General features: G+C 34.7%; 1 protein-coding gene across 1 annotated transcript in view; it reads left to right on the top strand.

Annotated features, from left to right (window-relative positions):
* Sp3 (Sp3 transcription factor) overlaps positions 1-11111 on the top strand; it is a 48121-nt gene extending 37010 nt beyond the window's left edge. Inside the window, exons 5-7 of the mRNA XM_047545911.1 lie at positions 832-1024; positions 6502-6698; positions 9363-11111. Of these exons, the coding sequence (XP_047401867.1) occupies positions 832-1024; positions 6502-6698; positions 9363-9679 (707 nt within the window). The 3' untranslated portion in view covers positions 9680-11111. The remainder of the gene's footprint in view (positions 1-831; positions 1025-6501; positions 6699-9362) is intronic.
* The last annotated feature ends 12340 nt before the right edge of the window (positions 11112-23451 follow it).

Below are 23451 nucleotides of genomic sequence, written 5' to 3'. Positions count from 1 at the left end.
ATATAGATCTAAAGATTTTTAGTTTTACATTAAAAATTTGCAGAAATTTGTTTTACCAAAGGAGGTTCTAAATCATTATTAAAAAAAAAAATCAGTTTTCTGAGATGAAAAGAAAAATACTTTGGTTGATCAGTTCTCTTAGTTTCACTTAGAAAATAATGTATTATTACATTATTATATTATTAGTTGTTGCTTCTGAGTAAATGACAGCTTCCTGCCATATCCATTCTTCTGTTATTGCATGCTCATTTTGTTCCCCAGTATGATTTATAATAAAACTCCTCAAAAATAGAAGGTGTCTCATATTACTATATGTCCTTCAATAGTAATGTCGTGGACGTTATAGATAATTTTAGTAATGGTTGACTTCTAAAAACTTAAGCTTTTTTGGAAGCTTAAGTTTGTGAGCAACAGTTTCAAGTGAATGCTGCCTTTTGCATTCCATATATTACCTACAAATAGGCAGAATGGATGTAAGTTATGAGAGATTTAAAGGCATTAGAATTTGTTCCACACTATATTGATCATTAGGTTTATTGACTAACTGAACAACTGTAATAACTGAAGTTTCACTCTTACTGAATTTGTTAAGAAGTAAGCTGTCCTACTGGCTTTATTTCCATTATTGCTTTATCTTTGATATTTAGAATAAAATTATTTTGAAAGGAATAAGGCAGAAATTAACAATGATTATGTTCTGCAAACAGGTAGTTTTTGTTTTGTTTTTAATTTTTATTTTTTAACCTGTTATTCAGTTAGATAAGTTTAGATCTTATGCTTTCTTTCAGTGCCAGTGGGCTGCTTCTCATTTGCATTTGTTTTTTTCTTTAGATATTAGGATCAAGGAAGAAGAACCTGATCCTGAAGAGTGGCAGCTCAGTGGTGATTCTACATTGAATACCAATGATCTAACACACTTAAGAGTACAGGTGGTAGATGAAGAAGGGGACCAACAACATCAAGAAGGAAAAAGACTTCGGAGGGTAGCTTGTACCTGTCCCAACTGTAAAGAAGGCGGTGGGAGGTATGCATACATGAACCATACTCTTTTTGGTTTTGTATTTTTTAAGAGTCCTAGTATGACCATCCCTAATTTTTAAAATACTGCATGCCATGTCACTTAATTTGGAAAATTATTCATTACATGATCATTTTTGGGTGTGTGATTGTATGAGTGTGGCATAAGTTAGAAAACAAAAATATGTGAAATTAAATTTTCAGATCTGAATGCCTTTAAAATTATTTAGTTTTTTTTTTTTTTTTAAATATAACAGATGCGATTTTATTGGCCTATATCAGAAATAATCCTGGTAGCAAACTAGCAGTGGGTTTTACTTAAATACAATAAAAGAATTCTTAGCTTGAGAATTGCAGTTTGTAAACTTATTCTTGTTTTTATTAGATAGAAAATTCAGAAATAGTTGATAAGCACAAACATTTTCCATTTTCAACAGAAATGGGAAATGGGAAAAAAAGGGCCTTAATGGTGGAATTTTTGTTTTAAATGCCGTTGTAGTGTTGAACTAAATGCTAAGACAATAACATGACAGGAATAAATTCAAACCATTAGTATTTGTGTCAAATTGGGTGCTAATTAAGCTTATTAAATAAGAGATTGTGACTCAGTATTTTTGAGGAACACCTTAAATAATTGATGCAGTAATGTTGAAAAGGATGGATGAAGAAAGATTTATTAGGCAAATGTTGACAAAGAGAAAACTTGGATAGCAATGTTGCTATCAGGCAAGGATAGGATTAAGGGAAAAGCATCAGGTGGACAGATAGGGTTATATTTCTTGTTAATAATGTGAAGTTTCTGTCAAGCAGATCTAATATTCATGGTACATTTTTGTACAGCTTCGAAATACGTGAGCAAAAACTGGTAGAACTTTACGTAAAGCCATACTAAACAAATCCTCAGTCATAGTGAAAGGTCTTAACACGCTACTCTTAAGTACTGTTTAAGTGACAAAATATACTGCAAAATAGAAGTGTGTATATAATATACACAGTTTATCTCGTAGGCTTAATCATCTTTCTGCCTCTCTGGGTTAGTCTTATTTGTGGATTTGTACATTGGCCAGCCCATTTGCAATAATAGTAATACTACTACTACTACTACTATTACTATTATTACTACTATTACTACTACTACTACTACTACTACTAATAATAATAATAATAATAATTATAATGACTAGTAACTGCTAACATTGTCAACTTACTATATTCCAGTATGTCTTGTCATCCAGTATGTCATATCAGTGAGGTAGAGACAGGCAGAATGACTCGAGAACACAGTTACTTACTCCAAAACTTTTACCATTATGCTGTACTATATTCAGACTGAATCTGCTTTTGCATTTCATTCTTAGGTGTTTGCACTTATTGTAATCAGTTGTTTTAAATTTATTTGTTCAAAAAAAGTGGAATTCTGGTTAGGCAATAACTTCTGAAATTTATTCTCATTTTAGAGGAACTTATACAAATCAAATCTAATTATAGACCAAGACCTGGCCTGTTTTATTTATTTTTTAAAGTAAAAATCTTTTAATTAGTTTGTACTAAAATAACATTTTTTCCTAAAAATTCAGCGATATAGAATAATATTTTTAAAACACCAAAATCCTAATCTACTTTAACATAACCACTGTAGCATTTTGTTATGTATCCTTTCAGATATTACATGTATTTTAAAGTAGAATCATTATTTCCTCACTGTTTTGTACGTCTTATCTTATTTTGAAAACTTTTGTGACCATATTTATGTCTGTGTAGTATTCTATTGCATGATGTGTAATAATTTAATATCTCCTTTTTGGGGGGCTTGTCATAATCCTTGCACATAGGTCTTTGCACATTTGTCTGATTATATATCATTAATATAAATTGGTAGAAGTAGAATTGCTGGGTTGAAAGAATTTTGTGCTAGGAAAGCTGTATCATTTTCAACTCCCACCGGCATTGTATTAAGATTATCTGCATTTTCACATCCTGACCAACACTGGATTTTAATCATTTAACCTTTTAAAGCTGACAGGCGAAAATAATATATCAGTATTGTTTTACTTGGTGAGGTTGAACATTTTTTTTGGTTGTTATTTTGCCATTTTAAAATTTCTTTTATGAATTGTTTGTCTTTTGTGAATCCGTTCGTTTATGTATTGTCATGTGCAAATATTTTTTCCTAGTTTTATATTGCCTCAATTTAATGTCAGTGGTTTGCAAAATGTATTGTTATATGAGTAGTTCCATCATTCTGACAAACTTTGTTTTTAAGCACACACAAAAAATTTAAGTTGGTCAGTGTTTTATTAGATGCCTTGTTAGGCTGTTAAAAGCCATCGCTATCCGAAATGTTCAGTTATTTTTTTCTAGGACATTTGTGACTTCGTTTTAAAAAATAACTTCTTATAAGTAATAAAAATCAAGGTTCTTAAGAAGAAAACCATATTGTCTCTTAAAACTCATTTGAACACAATTCAACTATGTGTGTGTGTGTGTGTGTGTGTGTGTGTGTATTAGGAATACTTGTGTAAACTACAATTGTTGCATCTAATTAGTAGAAGCATTGACATATATAGTAAGTCTAAAGTATTCCATAGTATTCTGCAAAGATAAGTGGCACATAAAACTTTTAAAAAATAGAATATTGGCCTTTTTTCCTCAACCATTTTCTTAAAAAAATTTTAAAAGAATATGGGCAAGGGCTGGGGAGATAGCTCAGTCCGTAGAGTGCTTGTCTTGCAAGCACAAGGCCCTGGGTTTGATCCCCAGCACTGCAAAAAAAAAAAAAAAAGAAGAATATAGGCAAGATGGCCTTTTTTGAGAACTAATTTCATTCATCATTGAAGAACTGTTTGTCTCTCTCTTTGAGCAAAGTGTAAAAATAATAAAAACTTATTTGTTTAGCCAGTATTTATTGAGCAGAACCAACCTTCAGAGTCACTAGTGGAGGAGACGATTGTGTTAAAGTAAAATAGAATGTTAAAGACATTATCATTGTGTAGGTTTTGTATGGATTAAAAGCATTGATCCATATTTTTAAAGTTCATTTGTAAAATCTGTTTTGTCAGCATTTAGTTTGTCTTGTTTCTCCCACCCTAACCAAGAAGTACCCAGAATTTAGTATTATTTGTTCTGTGTCACTATCTTATCATCATTAAATCACTGGGCACTTAGGAATAGAATCTTAAAATTGTTAGTTTTTTTAGGTTATCTACTAGATGTTAGTGGTATCTAATTATGTGTCAGTCAAGAAGAAAAGATGTGTGAATCTTACCTGAAGTTTGTTGAGAAATTCACTTCAGTCCTTTCCCTTTATAGGACTTGGTATAAATTTATATCTAGTAGTATATTTAGGTCTTATCTCGAATTAAATCCCCCCACCCTTTCTTTGTGCAATGCTGGGGATTGAACCCAGTTCCTCATACATGTTTGTCAAATGCTCTACCACCTAGCTACAGTCCTAGCCCCAGATTTCCTTTTAAAGTAGAAACTTGGACTTGAGTGTTGAGCATTTCCCTTAAATTATAGTATTTATGTACAACCATGCCTCGCTTTTTCTTTCTTAGATACTTATCCCGTTTTTAAACAGTGAATATTTCTCCTAATAATTTAATTGAAAAATCTTTCCCTACTAGTTTTTTGATCCTTTGAGAATCCAGATTTGTTGTGTTGATTTGTTAGAGTCTTAAGACTTACTTAGTGCTCTTAAGCTAAATTTTGCTGAGTTTGTGAAATAGCACTTTTGAGTTTATAAAAAGTTTGAGTTTATCACCTAAGTGATAATCTTAAAGGAGAGGCAAGAGGTCATGAATATACAATTGAACTGAATTGAGTTCTCTGTGAAATTGCTATGGTGAACACAATATGTAAAATTGGTTTGTACATCACTAGCCACAAACATTGCTCTTTTTCTTAGGGCTATTTAAGAGTAAAGCAAAATTTTAAGAAGCTGAATGAAATGGAAACAATAAGACTTTGGCATTGCAAGTGAGCCAGAAAAACATTTCACTCATGAGACCCAGCTCTTTGAAGAGAGTTGTTGAAAATGGGGGTGGACTGGAGCAGAAACTAGAATTGTGTTAGATTATGACATCCTTGCCCTTGAGACAACAGCATGACTCCTCCTTGTCTTTACTTATGCTATTCCTCTGCCTGGAATGCCTTCCCTTCTTTCTATCTAAATCCTACCCACCTCCTCCACGAAGTCTTCTCTAACTACTGGAGCCCACATTGATGTCTCCCTGTTCAGAACACCTATGGCATCTAACAGCCAGCACTGCACCGTTTAGCACTGTTTGTCCTATGGCAATTTCACATGCTACTGAGTGTGAGTACATTAAACTATAAATGTGGGGAAATATGCATTTTTCCAGTAAAATTTGGAAAACAATAGGTGTATTATATACAGGAGGATTTACAGGCTATGGAAAGTTTATAGGCTACACCTAGACTGTGAAATTGGGGGAGGATGGGAAATGGGAGGTTAAATATACTTTTAAATCTCAGAGAAACATTGCAAAGTTTATACAATGTGATTTTGGTAATTGTTGTGTCTAAAATGTCATGTTTTTTTTAAAAAAACTAATTTTAGTAATGGCCTGATTTTTTTTGTTGTTGTAGTGTTTAATGCTATTCATATATCAGTTCTGGAATCAAAAAAGTTTTTAGAAGCCTCTGTTCACTCATCAAAGCACATGTCTCCCAAACTCTGTTCTTGGTATCAAATACTGAAATGTAATGTCAAATTTTATGACATGGGAAAGATGTTCTTTTGTTATATCTTTTATGTATTTTGGGGGATATCTTTGCATGGTTTATGGCAGGAGAAAGTTAGCTGTAAAAATAATTTTGATTTCATTGAATGATAAAGTTAAGACAATAGGTTTAGCTAAATTTTTAAAAAATTTAAAAAGCTTTCTCCAAGTCAGTGTATATATAGGGCGTAGCTATTCAAATATTTTAAAAAATGCTTAAATCACATTAATTTGAATAAATATGCTTAAATCATGTTAATTTAAAGTGTTTAAACTACCTATATACCTTTTAATTGTGCCTGTGCTCAGTTAAATGTGTGCATTTATATTTTGGTTTAAATATTTTAAAATTATCTGACATGACATCATGACTATTTTAATAAAAAGTTTCCCAGTTAATTGAATTGAGCTTATGTGTAGTATTTGAGAATTGTTTTTGACCGAATAGTAAATAGTTTTACTGTACATTCATGTATGTTCAAAATTACATAATTCTTAAGTATATTTACATTTGGACAGCAATCATTAATTCTGAGGTAAAGTTAACATGTAAAACAATGTTTAAAATATAAATTTTCATTTAAATAGATACAAAATAGTTTTGGTTTCTGATTGATATCATGTTGATAATGTGAATTCTCTTTGAAATACAACATGAGGATGGATATATGATGTAAGCGGTAATGTCCATTTGAGTACTTTCATATAAGTGTATATTATTCTGTGTGTGTTTTTTTAGAGGTACCAATCTTGGGAAAAAGAAGCAACACATTTGTCATATACCAGGATGTGGTAAAGTCTATGGGAAGACCTCACATCTGAGAGCGCATTTGCGTTGGCATTCTGGAGAGCGCCCTTTTATTTGTAACTGGATGTTCTGTGGCAAAAGATTTACTCGAAGTGATGAATTACAGAGGCACAGAAGAACACATACAGGTTACTAATATTTTGTTTGATTTGATTTGTTTTTGTGTTTGTGTGCTGGGGATTGAACTATATGCATATTCTAAGTATACACTACACACTGAGCTTTTACTTGCATCCTAATATTTGATGAATTTAATATTGATAATTAATTATATATCAGTTACTTTCAGTAACAATAATATAAAAACCTTATTTCCAAAGAATAAGCCAATGGGAACTAGCTGTAAAACTAAGCTTTATTTTATGCAGACATTGGTTACTTTTATTCTCAATCCCTTTTTTTTTTTTTTTTTCTTTCCTCCTAACACTATCGCAAAGAGTAAACCTTTTGTTCTGATAAATTTGGGCATTTCACCTTTTCTGTTGTTAATTATTATCTGTGAGGTGAGGGAAAGATATTCCACTGAGGAATAGCCAAGGCATTGTTGATGTTAAAACTCTCCTTTAATTTTTTTAAAAAAACACAGTTTTTTAGTTATCAATGGACTTCTATTTATTTATATTGCAGTGCTGAGACTCAAACCCAGTGCCTCACGCATGCTTAGGCAAGAGCTCTGCCACTGAGCCACAATCCTAGCCCCCTTTATTTAATTTTTAAAAATTTTCTTACTGGTGTGTTATATGTAATAGTGGGATTCATTATGCCGTATTTGTATGTGTACATTGTTTAGTTGTTTTTACATAGCATTATGTGGTTGTTACATGAGGTAGACCTAGGGTTGATCCAAACATAATAATTCAGAGATAGTTTTCTCCTGCTACCATGTTAAAATACATGGTCAAAGTATTCATCAGTCTATGCTCAACATTAAAGAATTGAAAAATAGATACTGTTACAAAATCTCCTGAGAGTTTAGAAGAAAAAAGCATGGTGAAATGAAGAGCAGTATTGGATTTTGAAATCTGCTACATCTAGAATCCAATCCAAGTTTTCTATTAGATAAGCAAATAAACTGTCCTTGTTTTTGCTTCATGCTTTTTGTTGTTGTAATAATTTATTTTTTCTAAAAATTTTTAACAGGGCATAAAACAGTTTATTACTTATATAATGAGGTTTTTTTTTGGAGAACAGGGTAGTCTCAGAGTAGTCAGAAAGTAGCTTTTGAATGCTTCATGCTTTTTAAATTTGGCTCTAAATACTGTACATAATAATCAGTGAAGTGTATAAAGCAGTACACATATTAGATGTTCTACTTCCTATATCTTTCATTAGGTGCTAGCCAGATGAGATTAACCTGTATTACATTGCAACAAACAATATTTGAAAATAGAAGCCAGGTGTTATGGTGCAGGCCTGTAATCCCAGTGTCTCTGGAGAGTGAGACAGGAGGATTGTGAGTTAAAAACCAGCCTCAGCATCTTGGTGAGACCCTGTCTCTAAATAAAATTTTTAAAAAGGGCTGGGGGATATGACTTAGTGGTTAAGTGCCCCTGGGTTCAATCCCTGAAACAAACAAACAAAAATGTAGGTAAAAAAAGTGAAAAGATTTTGTGTTATAATTTGTGCTGTTGAAAATTCTTAGAAGGAAAGACAGTTGTTGCTTGAGATAGAAAGGCATCCTTGGGTAATAGACCTTAAGATTTTCCTTAATGCAGTTTGGTCAGTAAGTTGTAAGAGGACATAATGTAAATGGAGGGAAAAGTGTGTGATCAAATAATTTTGGGTTAAAGAGGATACAAATTACCTACAAGGGAGTACTACTTAGGATTTTTAAATTGAAAGCTAAATGAACGTTATACATCTTTAAGTGGGTGATGTAATGTGCATAAATTTCAGCTTCCCAAATTGCTGAGATTATATGCTTCACACTGTGCCTGGTGGATAAAGCATTTTTGAAGAAAAAAATTAAACTGTTTACTAGATTAATTGATTGATTTCACTCTTGATTCCTTTAGGTTGGCCTTTGCCTTCTCTTTCATAGTCCTCTTATGTAGTAGGTCATTGATACAATGGAAGTTCAATCTGTCTATCATTAAGTATAGTATTCTTGCTAGAAAGTAAATTTAGGCATCATGTTTATGTTAACACCTTTAAAATTTTCCTATATCAGGCTGATATTGGTTATTTCAGATGAAACCATGTCAGGTAGCCATCTCCATTATTCTTGGAATTCATCTTTTTGAGCCTCAAGCTTACATCTTTGCTTTTACTCTGGAAGTACTCAGTGTTTTTACTTTGAGTTCATATTTAAGAGTTGAAGGTTTAGTTTTGTGGATACGAAAAGAAGTGTATTACATGTAGATGATTGTGATTAGCTAGTTTCTTTTTCTTTCACCTTGAGTCTTGAACCAACCATGGCCTTCTGCATTCTACCACTGACCTAAGTTACCCAGGTTGGCCTTGAACTTTGGTCTTCCTGACTCAGCCTCCTGAGTCACTGGCATTACAGGCTTTAACAGAGGTGTTTCAAATAAAATTCTTGTCATAGTTTATTAGTCTCTTATACAGTATGTTTGAGGATTGCTTTTCATCAAAAAGTAAAGATGAAATTTATTTTGGAGAGATATTCTATAAAAGAAATCTTGAGGAAGCAGCTCATGAAACTAATACAATTTTAATAGATCCCTGTTTTTCCCACTCAATCATTAGTCTTGGCTTTGTTTCAGGAGAGAGGATCTCAATATTGAAATTGAATTTTTTAAACTAAGTAACTTAATTTTTTTTCTTAACAGGTGAGAAGAAATTTGTTTGTCCAGAATGTTCAAAACGCTTTATGAGAAGTGACCACCTTGCCAAACATATTAAAACACATCAAAACAAAAAAGTTATTCACTCTAGCAGTACAGTGCTAGCCTCTGTGGAAGCTGGGCGAGACGATACTTTGATAACTGCAGGAGGAACAACACTTATCCTTGCAAATATTCAACAAGGTTCTGTTTCAGGGATAGGAACTGTTAATACTTCTGCCACCAGCAATCAGGATATCCTTACCAACACTGAAATACCTTTACAGCTTGTGACAGTTTCTGGAAATGAGACAATGGAGTAAATATTACACAAATACTTATTCATTGTGGTTATTTTTATACAGTAGTGAGAAGAATATTGTTCCTAAGTTCTTAGATATCTTTTTATTGATGTGCAAAAATTTTTGGATTGACAGTAACTTGGTTATACATGACACTGAAATGCCTTACTTTGTATGATATTCCATAGTATATTAAAAATGGTAAAATTGCATGGGTTTTGTAGGTACTTTTGGAATCTAGAAGAAATGAAATTTTACCAAGTTATATAAAGAGAAAATTGAATTTAACAATGCGAATGGTAGTCTAACCAAATGCATCAATCCTGTGTGGTTTAGTGTAAAAATGAGAACATGTTGGTATTTATCTATTGTAAGATAAAAAAAAAAAAAAAGTTGGTGGGTGAAAGAAATCATGTTATGATAAAAATTTTTGTAATTTTCTTGATGACTGGAATTTTTATTATGCATAACTGACAAATCAAGTTTCCAAGCAAATGTTACATAGTGTAGGCTTTACTTAGCTTATCAATTTGTCATTTTGAAGCTAATTATTTTAATTAGGTTAACTATGTACAATATTTTAAGCATTACTCTTGTAAGATTTTGAAAACTACATTTTAACATGGAACTCTAGGGATAGTCACCTTTTAAATCCTGTTGAAAAGCCATGTTTAAGATTTAATTTGCCAAAATAATGTCTTGTTAATATTCTTTCAATAACGAAGTTGGGCAATATAACCAATCTTTAAAAAAGTGTAAAATGTATAGGTTGAGGCATTTGGGTGGTAAAAAATGTTATAGTGAATTATCCCTTTTCTTGAATATTGGAGGACCAAAAAAATAAGGTGTATTGCGTCTTAGCAGTGATTTTTATCCAATCTTGTTTCTAAAAACCATATGTCTGCCAGGGCCTTAAAAGCCATCATGTAAATTACCAGTAAAGTATAACATATGCAAACATAACAAAATCACTTCCATAGTGACGATACTCCAACCATATGGATATTAGTCATAGAAAACTAGAGGTTTTATGATATTTTTTTAAGTTTTTTTTTTTTTTTTTTTTTTTTTTGTCTAGGTAGTCAGTCTGCACTTAAATATCAACCATTTTCCTTTTTTGCTTCTTCCCTTAAAATTTATATGTATCCAATACATTTAATTGAGAAACGTATGTTTTTTTATTATGCTGTATTTTCTTTTTATTTTTTAATTATTGTTTATATTTTCAATTAAAAATGTACAAAATAAAGTTACATTGCTGGTCTTGTAAGAGCTATACAATTTTCCTAAATGTATACCTATAACTGCAGCAGTTCACCTATTTCAAAAATTTGAAATTCTGTTCATTTGTTATCTTTAAGACCACCTCAGATTTAAAGGCTACCTTATTGTACGTTTAAAGTGTATTATAACAGTGTGGTAGTTAATAAAACACTATTTTTTTTTCTTTTGAGTTTGTTGTATTCCTATGCATTTAAAATATTATAGTGGTGTGGGGTAAGAAAATTTGTGTAGCTTATTTTTCTTTAACTTAGCCATTTCAGATTCTCGATTGTAGACACTGAAATTGTAAACAGGTATATTTACTTAATGAGTTGTGTAGAAAATTAAACTGGCAATTTAATTTTTCACCTAAGAATGACTTTGTTAACATACAACTTTTGAAAAAAAAAATCTATAAACTCTTAGCCTATGTTAATTCATATTAGTTTTATCAATTCCATTTTGTGACCTTGTTTTTGCCTTTAAAGCAGTGCATTTTGACTTATCAAAAACCTAAGTTAACATAAACACTGCTTAAAGTGGTAATGTAAGACGAACTTTGGTGAGCAAGATGGGAAGGATCTGTTCAAGAAAGATCTTTTTGAATGTTTGTGTCTAATGATAAAGACAGAGTGGGAGGAAAGGAAGAGACAGGAAAAAAGTAAAAATCATTCCTTTGCACATGTATTCAGAAGTGATAAAAGTTTTCCATTGTTGTTTTTCCAGACCCAGTCTGACCTTGTTACATATTTGAATGCATAGGACAACTCTAAACACACATATAAATTAAATGTGGACAGTTTTTCCATATGTGGAAAGAGAAGATTCCTTGAAATTATAGAAACAAATCAAAGGAATGTATGATTGTTTTGAAGTTACAAGGATTAGAAATTGAATCTTCAAATCCCTGTAGATAATTTTTAGAGTCATTTTTTTAATATTTTAAGATTGTGCAAAGATGATTATTCTATGTGAACAAACTGTCCATTGAGTCAGGAGATTAAACCTTTTTAGAATAAGTAAAGATGTTTCTAAATAATATTAAAGTTTTATCCTAAGTTTATAGAGCACTTGATCCAAGAATTTTCAAACATAATTTAGAGACTAAGTGCAATGAAGAAAAATAGTCCTGAAAATTATTTAGGTAAGTTCTTAGATTTTATTAGCACCCTCTAAGAATATATTAATGATCATAGATCTTTTTCCTAACAAGGAAAGCATTCAACCTCAAGTCTTAAATATTTCTATTTTTCTATGTTGAATATGTTCTAGACATGTAATATTTGAAGAATTACTTACTCTAAGGTCATTTTTTTCTGTTAACAAAATCTGCATAAGTGTATATGAGTATTCAATGAGTGTTTAGGTGTTTCATTTGCTTTGTTTTATAAAGACTAGTATACAGTATATTTACATACAGGTAATTACATACAAGTAATTTCTGTTGTTCACTAGTAGACTAGGTATCTGCTCCACTGTATGACTCAAAAAAAAAAAAAAATCATTTAAAAGCATCTCATTTTCTGTCGGGCTGAGGACATAGATCAGTTGGTAGAGTGCAAGCACAAGGCCCTGGGTTCAATCCCCAGCACCACAAAAAAAAAAAAAAAAAAGGCATCTCATTTCTGTGGATTGTTACTTAAAGATGACTTTGAAAAGTGACTTAGTTAACAAAAAAGTACACAAAATTTTTCAGTGAGATACACTTATAAGATGCCTTGTAAATAACTTTCACCTTTAAAATAGTGAAAAGGTTTGATGTTTAAAAAATTTTTCTTAAATTATAGATAGACATAATACCTATATATGTTTTTGTGTGGTGCTGAGGATCAAACCCAGGGCTTCATGAAACACGTGAGGCAAGCTCTCTACCACTAAGCTACAGTTCTAGTCCCCGTTTTAATAAGACATATACAGATAAGCTGAAGCCATGTCTTAGAAATAGTTCTTAACCAAGGCTGGGGATATAGCTCAGTTGGTAGAGTGGTTGCCTAGCATGCATAAGGCCCTGGATTTAATCTCCAGCTCTACCAAAAAAAAAAAAATCAACCAATATTGTTCATCAGAAAGTGCTAGGGAGCTTTTGTTTGTTTCGTTAAGTCCATATGTTTGACCTCATTTTTTAAAAAAATCTCTTCAGATATTCATGACAGTAGAGTGTCATTTGACATCTACACATGGAGTATAACATTCTATAAGGGTCCCATTCTTGTGGTTGTAGATGATGTGGAGTTTCAGTGGTGGGGTATTAATATATGAACATAGCAAAGGAATGTCCAGTTCATTCCACTGTCTATTCTCTCCCTGCTCCCTTCCCCTCATTCCCCTTTGTCTAATCCAATGAACTTATATTCCTCCCCTTATTGTGTGTTGGCATCTGCATATCAAAGAACATTGGGCCTTTGGTTTTGGGGAATGGCCTATTTCACTTAACATGAATCTCCAGTTCCCTCCCATTTAATGGCAAATGACATAATTTCATTCTTTATGTTTGAGTAATATTCTATAGTGTTTATATACCACATTTTCTTTTTCTGCTCATCTGTTAAAGGGCACTTAGGTTGGTTCCATAGTTTAGCTATTGTGAATTGAGCTACCATGTAAACACTGATAGGTCTGCATCACTGTAGTGGGCTGATTTTAAGTCCTTTGGGTATAGGCCAACGAGTGGGATAACTGGGTTAAGTGATGGTTCCATTCCAAGTTTTCTGAGGAATCTCCTTACTGCTTTCCATAGTGGTTGCACCAACTTGGGAGTCCTACCAGTAACGTATGGGTGTACCTTTTTCCCCACATCCTCACCAACATTTATTGTTACTTGTATTCTTGATAATTGCCATTCTGATTGGAGTGATAGAACCTCAGTGTAGTTTAATTTGCATTTCTCTAACTGCTAGAAATGTTGACCATTTCTCATATATGTTGACCATTTTTATTTCTGCTGTGAAATCAGTTTCTTTGCCCATTTATTGATTGGGTTATTTGATTTAATTGGTGTTAGGTTTTTGAGTTCTTTATATATCCTGGAGATTATATATCCTGCTCTGTCTGAGGTGCAGGTGGCAAAGATTTTCTCCTTTTCTGTAGGCTCTTCATGTTCTTGATTGTTTCCTTTGCTATGAAGCAGCTTTTTAGTTTGATACCATTCCATTATTTTTTGTGTGTGGTGGAGTGGGGGGCGGGGGTTGCTATCAGGGATTGAACTCGGGGGCATTTAACCACTGAACCACATCCCAGGCCCTTTTTTGTGTTTAATTTAGACAGACGGGGTCTCACTGAGTTGATTAGGGCCTGGTTTAGTTGCTGAGGCTGGTTTGAACTTGCCATCCTCCTGCATCAGCCTCCTGAGCCACTGGGCTTACAGGTCTACGCCACTGCACTGCGCCTTTTATTGATTTTGATTTTACTACTTGTGCTTTTAAGAGTTGTTGAAGTTGGTTCCTGAGTTGACATGATGGAGAGTTGGTTGGTCTCATTCTTGACCTGTTCGGGTGGAGGCTATGTATATTTTGAAACAGTTTCTCAGGTTGCTCTGATAGACACTCCTGTGTTATAATCACTAAAAATTCGGCAAGCTTTTCTGGTATCTTTTTTAAAAATTATGTTTATATACATTTTTAGTTGTAGGATCTTTATTTTACTCATTTATTTATATATGGTGCTAAGAATCAAACCCTGTGCCTCACACATGCTAGGCAAGCGCTCTACCACTGGGGCCACAACCCAAGCCCCTCTCTTTGGGATCTTAATTGTAGTTTATTCTTTGTATTGCTTGGAATATTTAAAAAAAATTTTTATTGTATTGAGCATTGTTTGAAATTCGAGATTGTTACATAAATGATTTTGGAATACATTTGGTTTTAAAATTAAGATATGTTAGTCATGCTACCTGTTGGTAGACAATTTATTTTTCAGTTTAAACTATATGAAGTTGGTAAAAATTGTTTTCATTGTGAAAGAATTGTTTCCGTATACAGTATGTTTACAACTTAATGCTATGAATGAGTATTCAGTCTTGTCTGACAAAGGTGTAAGACATTAGTGTTGATGGCTTAGGAACAGAATTGGATATTTTAGTGAACTCACCTTTATTTAGTGTTTTGGAGACACAAAGACATGAATTGGCTACTTGCTTTGTTCAGATAGATTTGCATATAATCGAATATATTGTAAATATATACTTGTGGAAGATTTAATGGGCTATAGAAAACTAAAAGGGAGAATTCTGCATGCAGAAGTCTGGAAAATGCAGGCAGAGTCATTAGCAAAGGCACACTATGCATAATAGGGGAATTTATGAGAGATGGAATGAAGACATTTTGGAGAGGAACTGTCATTGCAAGGAGCTGAGAATTTAGTGTTTATCAATGATAGCTAATTTTGGGAGGGGGGCTTTTGCAGAAGAATTAAGTTCAAGTTCAGAGTTTTCAAACACCGTGGAATCTAGTTGAGCTGACAACTAAACTTGGGAAACAACCACACTAAAGGAACTGGTAAAGAATTAGAGAAGCAGTCAAGAAGACCATAATAAGTGTCAAGGTTGTGCTGATCATCAAGTGCAATAAAGTTAAGTTGATGAAGATCAAGAAAAGACTGCTGGCTTAGGCAATGAAGAATTGCCTGTTGAACTGAGTGGATTAAAGACCAGTCAGTTGAGGGCATGGTTGGAAAAAGCCTATAGAGACAGTGCAGGGCACGACAGTATTGGTGAGAAGAAGGATGGGCAGGTGATTGGCTAGATCAGGAATGAGGAAAAGATTATTTTACAGTTGTGTACTGATTAATATTGGAGTAATAAGTATAAAAATTAGAATGACAGTTCACCTAGAGGTAACTTGTTTATTTTCCTTGAAGTGTAACATTTGAACTTAAAAATCTCATTTTTATTTGGTGTTATGAAATAAACCTTTATACCGTCTATGTATTTTTTTAAAACAGTATTTAAAAACGGCGTGATGCCAGGTTTGGTAGCACACACCGGAATCCCGGTGGCTTGGGAGGCTGAGGCAGGAAGATCACAAGCTCAAATCCAACCTCAGCAACTAAGTAAGACACTTTCTCAAAAAAAAAAAAAAAAAAAAAAAAAGTGTGTGTAGGGGAGTCCTGGGGATGTGGTTCAGTGGTTAAGAACCCCTGGGTTCAATCCCTGGTACTAAAACAACCCAAAACATTCCTCCTTCAAGGAGGAGCTTTTCAGATTAAACAAGGTGGATGGACTTTGGTCAGAGTTGAGCCAGTTAGATGATTTCTCCTAAGAACGTGGAATTGGGAAACAGATACCTTGAAGGGTCCCACTTCTAACATGCATGTGAGGCAGAAAGAACAAAGCAAGGACAACTTAATCCAACCTCCGAGAAAAAGAATGACTGCTTTCATTTCTGATAACTGCATTTTTTAGTTCCAGCTTTTGTGCCTGTCTGCATTTCCTGCTCCTGGGTTCCATAAGAAAGCCTTGAAACTTACTGTAAGACTCCTCTACTTAATTGAGAAGGCTTAGGAGGCTATTAACTTGTTACCAACTGAACAACATGAAATAGTCCATTCTCATATAAGACACGATAGTTTGAAATAGTTGGTAACTTGGTCTCATAGAAAATACCAAAAAGAAGCTGGGAGCAGTGGCCCATGTCTTCAATCCCAGCGACTGGAGGCTGAGGTAGAAGGATCACAAGTTCAAAGCCAGCCTCTGCCACTTAGTGAGGTCCTAAATAACTTAGCAAGACCTTGTCTCAAAATACAAAAAAGGGCTGATGATGTGGCTGAATGGTTAAGCACTCTTGGGTTCAATTCTTGGTACCAAAAAAAAAAGAAAAGAAAAAATAGCAAAAAGAAAAACCAAGTCACAGTGCCAGATGAGTCAGATTTAAATGAGAGAATTGAGTACAGAACTTAGATGAATTTGAAAAGGTGGGCCTTAAAGGACCAATAGAAAAGAAAACTGATGAGGTTTAAAGGTCCCTCTACAGTCGGGACTCCCTCTTATAAGATGACTGGGTCTATATCTGTGTCTGTTTGGTCTTAAGGAATATTGACTTTCTGGCAGTGTTAGCCTTATCTCATACCACATGTTCTTACCTGTATACATATATATTTTAAAATATTTTTTTAGTTGTAATGGACCTTTATTTTATTTATATGTGGTGATGAGAATCAAACCCAGTGCCTCACACATGCTAGGCAAGCACTCTACCACTGAGCTACAATCCCAGCCCATACTTGTATATTTTGGACTTGGAATTGGCTTGTGCATTACTTTTGATTGTATATACCCAAATACTTAGTCCTTCCCACACTTGATCATTTGAAAATTCTTAGTTTATTCTTCATTTTTATTCTTGGTAACTTTCTGTGACTTTTTCATTGTGATCTGTTTAGTGAAGGTAAAGTCAGAGGATAACAGTGATCAAGTGCACAGGATTAGGATTTATGCACATCTGGACTTGCAACCTGCTTACCTGTTATGTGAAAGTGGGCTCCAGCTTTCCACTCTGAACCTTGGTTTTCTACTCTATAAAGTGGGGATGATAACGTGATCTTTGTAGGGTAATTATGGAGATAAATAATGCAGTAATTCATGCATTAAACCATTTCCTACAGTGCCTGTCATATAAGTATTAAAAAAGTAAACCTTAGAGAAATCAATATTCTTCCTACACTTGGAATCAACCATTCCAACATTTATCAATGATGAGCTAATTCAGTGATCTACATAGTTGTCAGCAAACATTAACAACATTGCTGGCATTTATATTGTGCCCATTTTAAGTGAAGTATTTCAAACATACAAAAATTAGAAAACAATGTAACAAAAAACATAACAAATACCTCTGTCCCCATCATCCAACTCTTAACACCATTTTTGTTCATTTGCTTATTTCCCTGACAAAATCATTATAATTCAAATCTGTATAGCCCTGTCTCATTCCATTTTTTTCTCGCTATACTCAGAGAACTGCTGCTCTGAATTTGATGTTTACCAAAATGATACCATGAATGGTTGTATATGCTTATTATGTGGAAGCACATATGGGACTGTTTTCATGTTTTTGAAACTTTTTTGGCAGGGAGGATACTGGGGATTGAACTCAGGGGCACTCGACCACTGAACCACGTCTCCAGGCCTATTTTGTATTTTATTTAGAGACAGGGTCTCAGTTGCTTAGTCCCTTGATTTTGCCGAGGTTGGCTTGTGATCCTCCTGCCTCAACCTCCCGAACTGCAGGGATTACAGGTGTGTGCCACTGCACCCTGCTAATGTTTTTGAAACTATACGAATGGACTCATCCTGTACATAACCTTATGACTTGTGTTTTTGAGATATATCATTCTAACATGTTTCTCTAATTTATTTAATGCTATCTTTCATTGAATGAGTATCACAAATTTCATCTATTTTCTTGTTGGTATTCTGCTTTTAACTATGATAAACAATGCTGCAATGAACTACTTGGCATGTTTACCTATATACATGTGTAAGCATTTCTGAGGTATGTATCTAAAAATTGAATCACTGTACTCTACTATATTTTTATTTTTTTGAGATATTGCCAAATTAATCTCCTTAGTGTACATACCAAATTATACTCCTAGTAGTGGTTTATGGTAGTTCACACTTGCCTGTACTCTTTCCCAATCCTTAGCCTTGGCAGATTTTTTTTTTTTCCTGGTGAAACACAATGCAATTTTATTTTGGAATTTGAGAAAATAATTCTAAGTTCTTCTAGGAAAATAACAAAAAGTGTAAGAATTTTTAAAGGAACCAAAAGTAAAGAAATGGATATATTTAAAAATTGATTATCAAGGACTGGGGATGTACCTCAGTGGTAAAGCACTTACCTAGTATGTGTGAGGCCCTGGGTTCAGTCCACAGCAAGGTAAAATGAGAAGCAAAATAAATAAAAATAATAAATTGATATCAGTAGGCAGAACTAAACCTTAAAGTAGAAACATACATGTTTTTCTCACTACTTCCACCTTTTAACTCCTTTAACTCCTGCCCTGGTCTAGTACTCTCTGGCCTCTCACTTGTGGGGAGTCTTCCCACACAGTAGATGACCTTTTTGAATTGAATATTATGAAGAAGACTTAAGCCCAGCTAGCTGTTGCCCATGGTGTCCATTTCGTCTAAGGACTGGGAGTACAGTCTAGTGCACATGGTGGGTTGATAGGTGTGAAATAGGATGATTTAAATTCTTACTTCCCTGATTTTGGTGAGGTTGAGCATGGTTTCCTAAGTTCATAATCCATGTTTCCTCTGAAGTGAATTGCCTATCCTTTGCCTTTTTGTTTGTTTGGGTTATTTGCATTTTTGCATTGATTTTTAAACACTATTAATCAATTCTTCACACATTATTTTAGAGATGTATGTTCTAGTAAAATCTTTTCCCAGTTGGAGGTTTATCTTTTAACTTTATTATAGTGTTTTTGTGTGTGGTGTTTGCAGTTTTATTTTATGTTCAAATTGTGACTTTTTTGCAGTTTTATTGTGTCTATGAGTGGTGACTTTTTTGTTCTGAAGAAATTCTCTGCCTAATGTCAAAATGGTCTTTTCTCCAAAAACTATTATGATTTTGCCTTTCAATTTGCTTTATCAGTCCACTGAAATTATTTTCACTTATGATGTGATGTCTAATATTTTCCATATGAATAATTGGTTGTCTTAGTTTGGTTCATTGAATGGTCCATCATTTCCCCAGTGATTGTAATAACCTCTGTCATTTATCAAGACTCCATTTGTGTGTAGGTCCATTCCTTGCCTTCTGTCTGTCCCTGTGCAGAGATCATATTTTTTTGGGGGGGAGCGAGAGTTTACTGGGGCTTGAATTCTAACTCACTCAACCACTGAGCCACATCCCCAGTCCTATTTTGTATTTTATTTAGAGAGGGGTCTCAGTGAGTTGCTTAGTGCCTTGCCATTGCTGAGGCTGGCTTTGAACTTGCAGTTCTGCCTCAGTCTCCAGAACCACTGGGCAGAGACCGTATTCTTAATATCATGACTTTAAGGTCTTACCTGGTAAGAACATCTCTGATGCCCTGCCCTCCTTCAGAATGGTTTAATGATTTTCACTATTCTTGAGCCTTGGGTCTTCCTGTGAACTTTAAGACTAAATTGGTAAGCCCCATTAAGTGATCATGGTAAGATTTTTATTGTCATTATGTTGAATTTCTAGATTATTTTGGAGGAAGAATGTTATCTTCTTATCTGTGGACATTCTGTATCTCTTCATTTATTCAAGTCTTCTCAACTATTTTTATAAATTACTAAATTCTCTTTGAAAGATCTTACATCTCCTTATATTTATTCCTATGTAACTTCATTTTTTGTTATTGCTATGGGGAATAGGCTTTTTTAAAATTAAATGTTTAAATTGGTCAGTGCTGGTGAATATGAATGCTATTAATTTTTGTGTAGCAATTTTTTTTTTTTTTTGTACTGGGGATTGAACCCAGAGATGCTTTACTACTGAGATGCATCTTCAGTTCTTTTTATTTTATTTTTTTATTTTGAGATAGGGTCTCACTAAGTTGCCAAGGATGGCCTCAACTTGTGATCCTCCTGCCTCAGCATCCTGAGTTACTAGGATTACAGGCGTGCACCACAGTGCCCAGCTTGTACAGCAATCTTACATAGTTCTTTACTAGATTCTAACAGTTTGTATATTCTATAAGATTTTCAGTGGAGACAGTCATATCATTCTCAAATAAGAAAAGGCTTCTCTCTTCCAATTCTTTCAACTCCACTTATGAAATGTTTGATTAATCAGCAACTAAATGTTAAGTAGAAGTGGAGGTGATAGGCCTCTTCATTCTGTTTCTGACCTGTTACTTGTCTTTCCCACATGTAACCTTATTTGAGCCTTGTAACATTTGGAGATAGGTGGAACAGACATTGCTTCCATTTATGTAGTTCAGGCTTGGGCAAAGTATTACTCAAAGCCACATAGGTAGGTAGTATGGATGCCAAATTTTCTGACTTCAAGTCCTGTCTGATTATTCCAAGTACCACATCTGTCTTCATATAATTTATAGGATTAATGGCATTTATTCCTTCCTTCAACAAACATTTGAGTGCATATTATATACTGGGCACTTGGGATAAAACGATGATCATTTCATCATTTTTGTCCTGAAGGTTTATAGTTAGAGAGGCTGATGGCATTATGACTACAATTACCTTTCTGACTTGAAAAAAATTCAGTCTGGTTTCTCTTGTTTCATGTACTTTTCTTATTATAACAACATATTCCCTTTATTTAAAAGTTAGGAAAAGACTAGCTTCACCCCCCTGCCTTAAACATGATCCTCTAAAAGCTGCAGCATAGCCCTGCTAAATGTCCACAGATGTGACATCTGGAACATCGCACCCCCAAGAATGCACCAGCCTAAGTGTAGGCCCTCTGGCTGCTTGGCACGGTTACATTCATGAGGGCACCTAATAAATGTTTTATGACATTCAAAGAAAGAATATAGAGCCTTACTTGCTGGGGCACTAGTGTTGAACATGAGGCTTGCTTGATAGGCCAAGTAAGGGGAAAAAAAAAACAAAGTAGGAACAGTGTCCTTAAATCTACTCTAACATTGGAGACAGAGTCAACCCTGAAATAGGAACTACAAGGTATTTCTCACATTCTAGAATTTAAATTGAGGACAAGGAACAGAGGCTGGAAGGAAAGGAGTGTGCTGTTAGGAGGCCAGCTGTGTGCAGGTAGTGGAGGTGGGCCTTCACCTGCAGAGCTGGCTACACAGCTTTTGAGTTTTTGTGGTACTGGCGATAAAACCCAATGGTACTCTACCACTGAGCTTACATTCTGACCCTTTTATTTTTTTAATTAATTAATTTTTTATTTGGTACCAGGGATTGATCTCAGGAGCACTTGGTCACTGAGCCACATCTCCAACCCTATTTTGTATTTTATTTAGAGACAGTTCTCAGTGAGTTGCTTAATGCCTCGCTTTTGCTGAGGCTGGCTTTGAACTCGAGATCCTCCTGCCCCAGCCTCCTGAGCTGCTGGGATTACAGGTATGCAGCGTCATTTTTGGCTATTTTTATTTATTATTTATTTATTTATTTTTGAGACAGAGTCTTGCTAAGTGCCTTGGCTGGCCTTGAACTTTTGATCCTCCTACCTTGTCTCCTGAGTTGCTGGGGGTACAGGTATGCGTCACCATGCCCCCATGCATCCTCTTTCAACATCATGAAGAATTGCCAAAGAAACCGGAGACAGGTTCTTGCTGCTGAGTAAAGTCTTAACATTATTTGAAACTGGCTTTTTGGGCTCCCCCAGGGTGATCACACCTTCCTTGTTCTCCAGGCTTTCCCCCACAGCTTTGAGAGTTACTAGAGAGCAAGCTGCAAGCTTGAAAAACCCTCTGGTTTTGTTCCGAAAGAGCAGAGAAAAACTGTGCCTTCTGTCAGGTTACTAGACAGTCAGGCATCCAACAGCAGAAGAAGCTGGGTACTGCTCATCATAAATGTCTGAGGGTTAGTGGCACCAGGTTGCTTCTGTGCTCCATGCGCAGGCAGGGAGGGGAGTGAAGCAGAGGTTTGACTGGTCTTACTCTTGCCTGCTCCTCACCTTCACAGTCAGCTGCTGGAAGGAGTTGCCAGGAGCTTTCCAGTTCCTCTTCCACTCTTCTCAATTTACTTCCATCTGGTTTCTGTCCCATGGCTTCACTGAAAATGCTCTCAAAAAGGTCAACACCAGCCTTCTTAAGTCACATACCATGTAAACATTCACTTCTGCTTAAACCCAAGGTGTTTAGAGCAGGTGACTGGTCGCCCCTTCCTCAAACAGTCCCTGCTCTTGACATCCAGGCTCCACTTAGGTTTCCTTCCCCTGCTCTCTCCCTTGCTTTTTTATTTTTTTATTTTTAATTTTTTGGTACTGGGGCTGAACCCAGGGCTACCGTTTAACAGTTGAACCACATCCCCAGCCCTTTTTACATTATATTTTGAGACAGGATCTCACCAAGTTGCTCAGGACCTATCTAAATTGCTGAGGCTGACTTGAACTCGCCATCCACTTTTCTTCAGCCTTCGAGCCTCTGGGATTCCATGCGTGCCTTTGCTAGTTTTTCTTGTGCCTGATATTTAAATGCTGGCATTTTCAACTTGTTCTTTCTTGCTCTTCTCATTCTGTTCTTTCTTTTTTTCTTTTTGGTATCAGGGATGGACCCAGGGGTGCTTAACCACTGAGCCACATCCCCATCCCTTTCTGTACTTTATTTAGAGACAGGGTCTCACTGAGTTGCTTAGGGCCTTGCCAAATTGCTGAGGCTGGCTTTGAACTCAAGATCCTCCTGCCTCAGCCTCCAGAGCTGCTGGGATTACAGGTGTGCACCACCATGCCTAACTTCATTCTGCTGTTTCACCAGATGATCTCTTTCATTTGGAGAATTTTCCTTTGCTTCAGATATGGAGTATCTCAAATTTCCCATTTCCATTCCACTTCTTATATGAGTTGCAGAAAAGATATTGAATTACCTATTTGGCCCCTCAATTGGAAGTTGCACAAGTACCTCAAATTTTG

This window comes from Sciurus carolinensis, chromosome 3 (assembly GCF_902686445.1).
Source record: "Sciurus carolinensis chromosome 3, mSciCar1.2, whole genome shotgun sequence".
NCBI classification, from domain to species: Eukaryota; Metazoa; Chordata; class Mammalia; order Rodentia; family Sciuridae; genus Sciurus; species Sciurus carolinensis.
The sequence above is the reverse complement of the archived record's forward strand: the minus strand, read 5'-3'. Positions and strand labels throughout refer to the sequence as shown.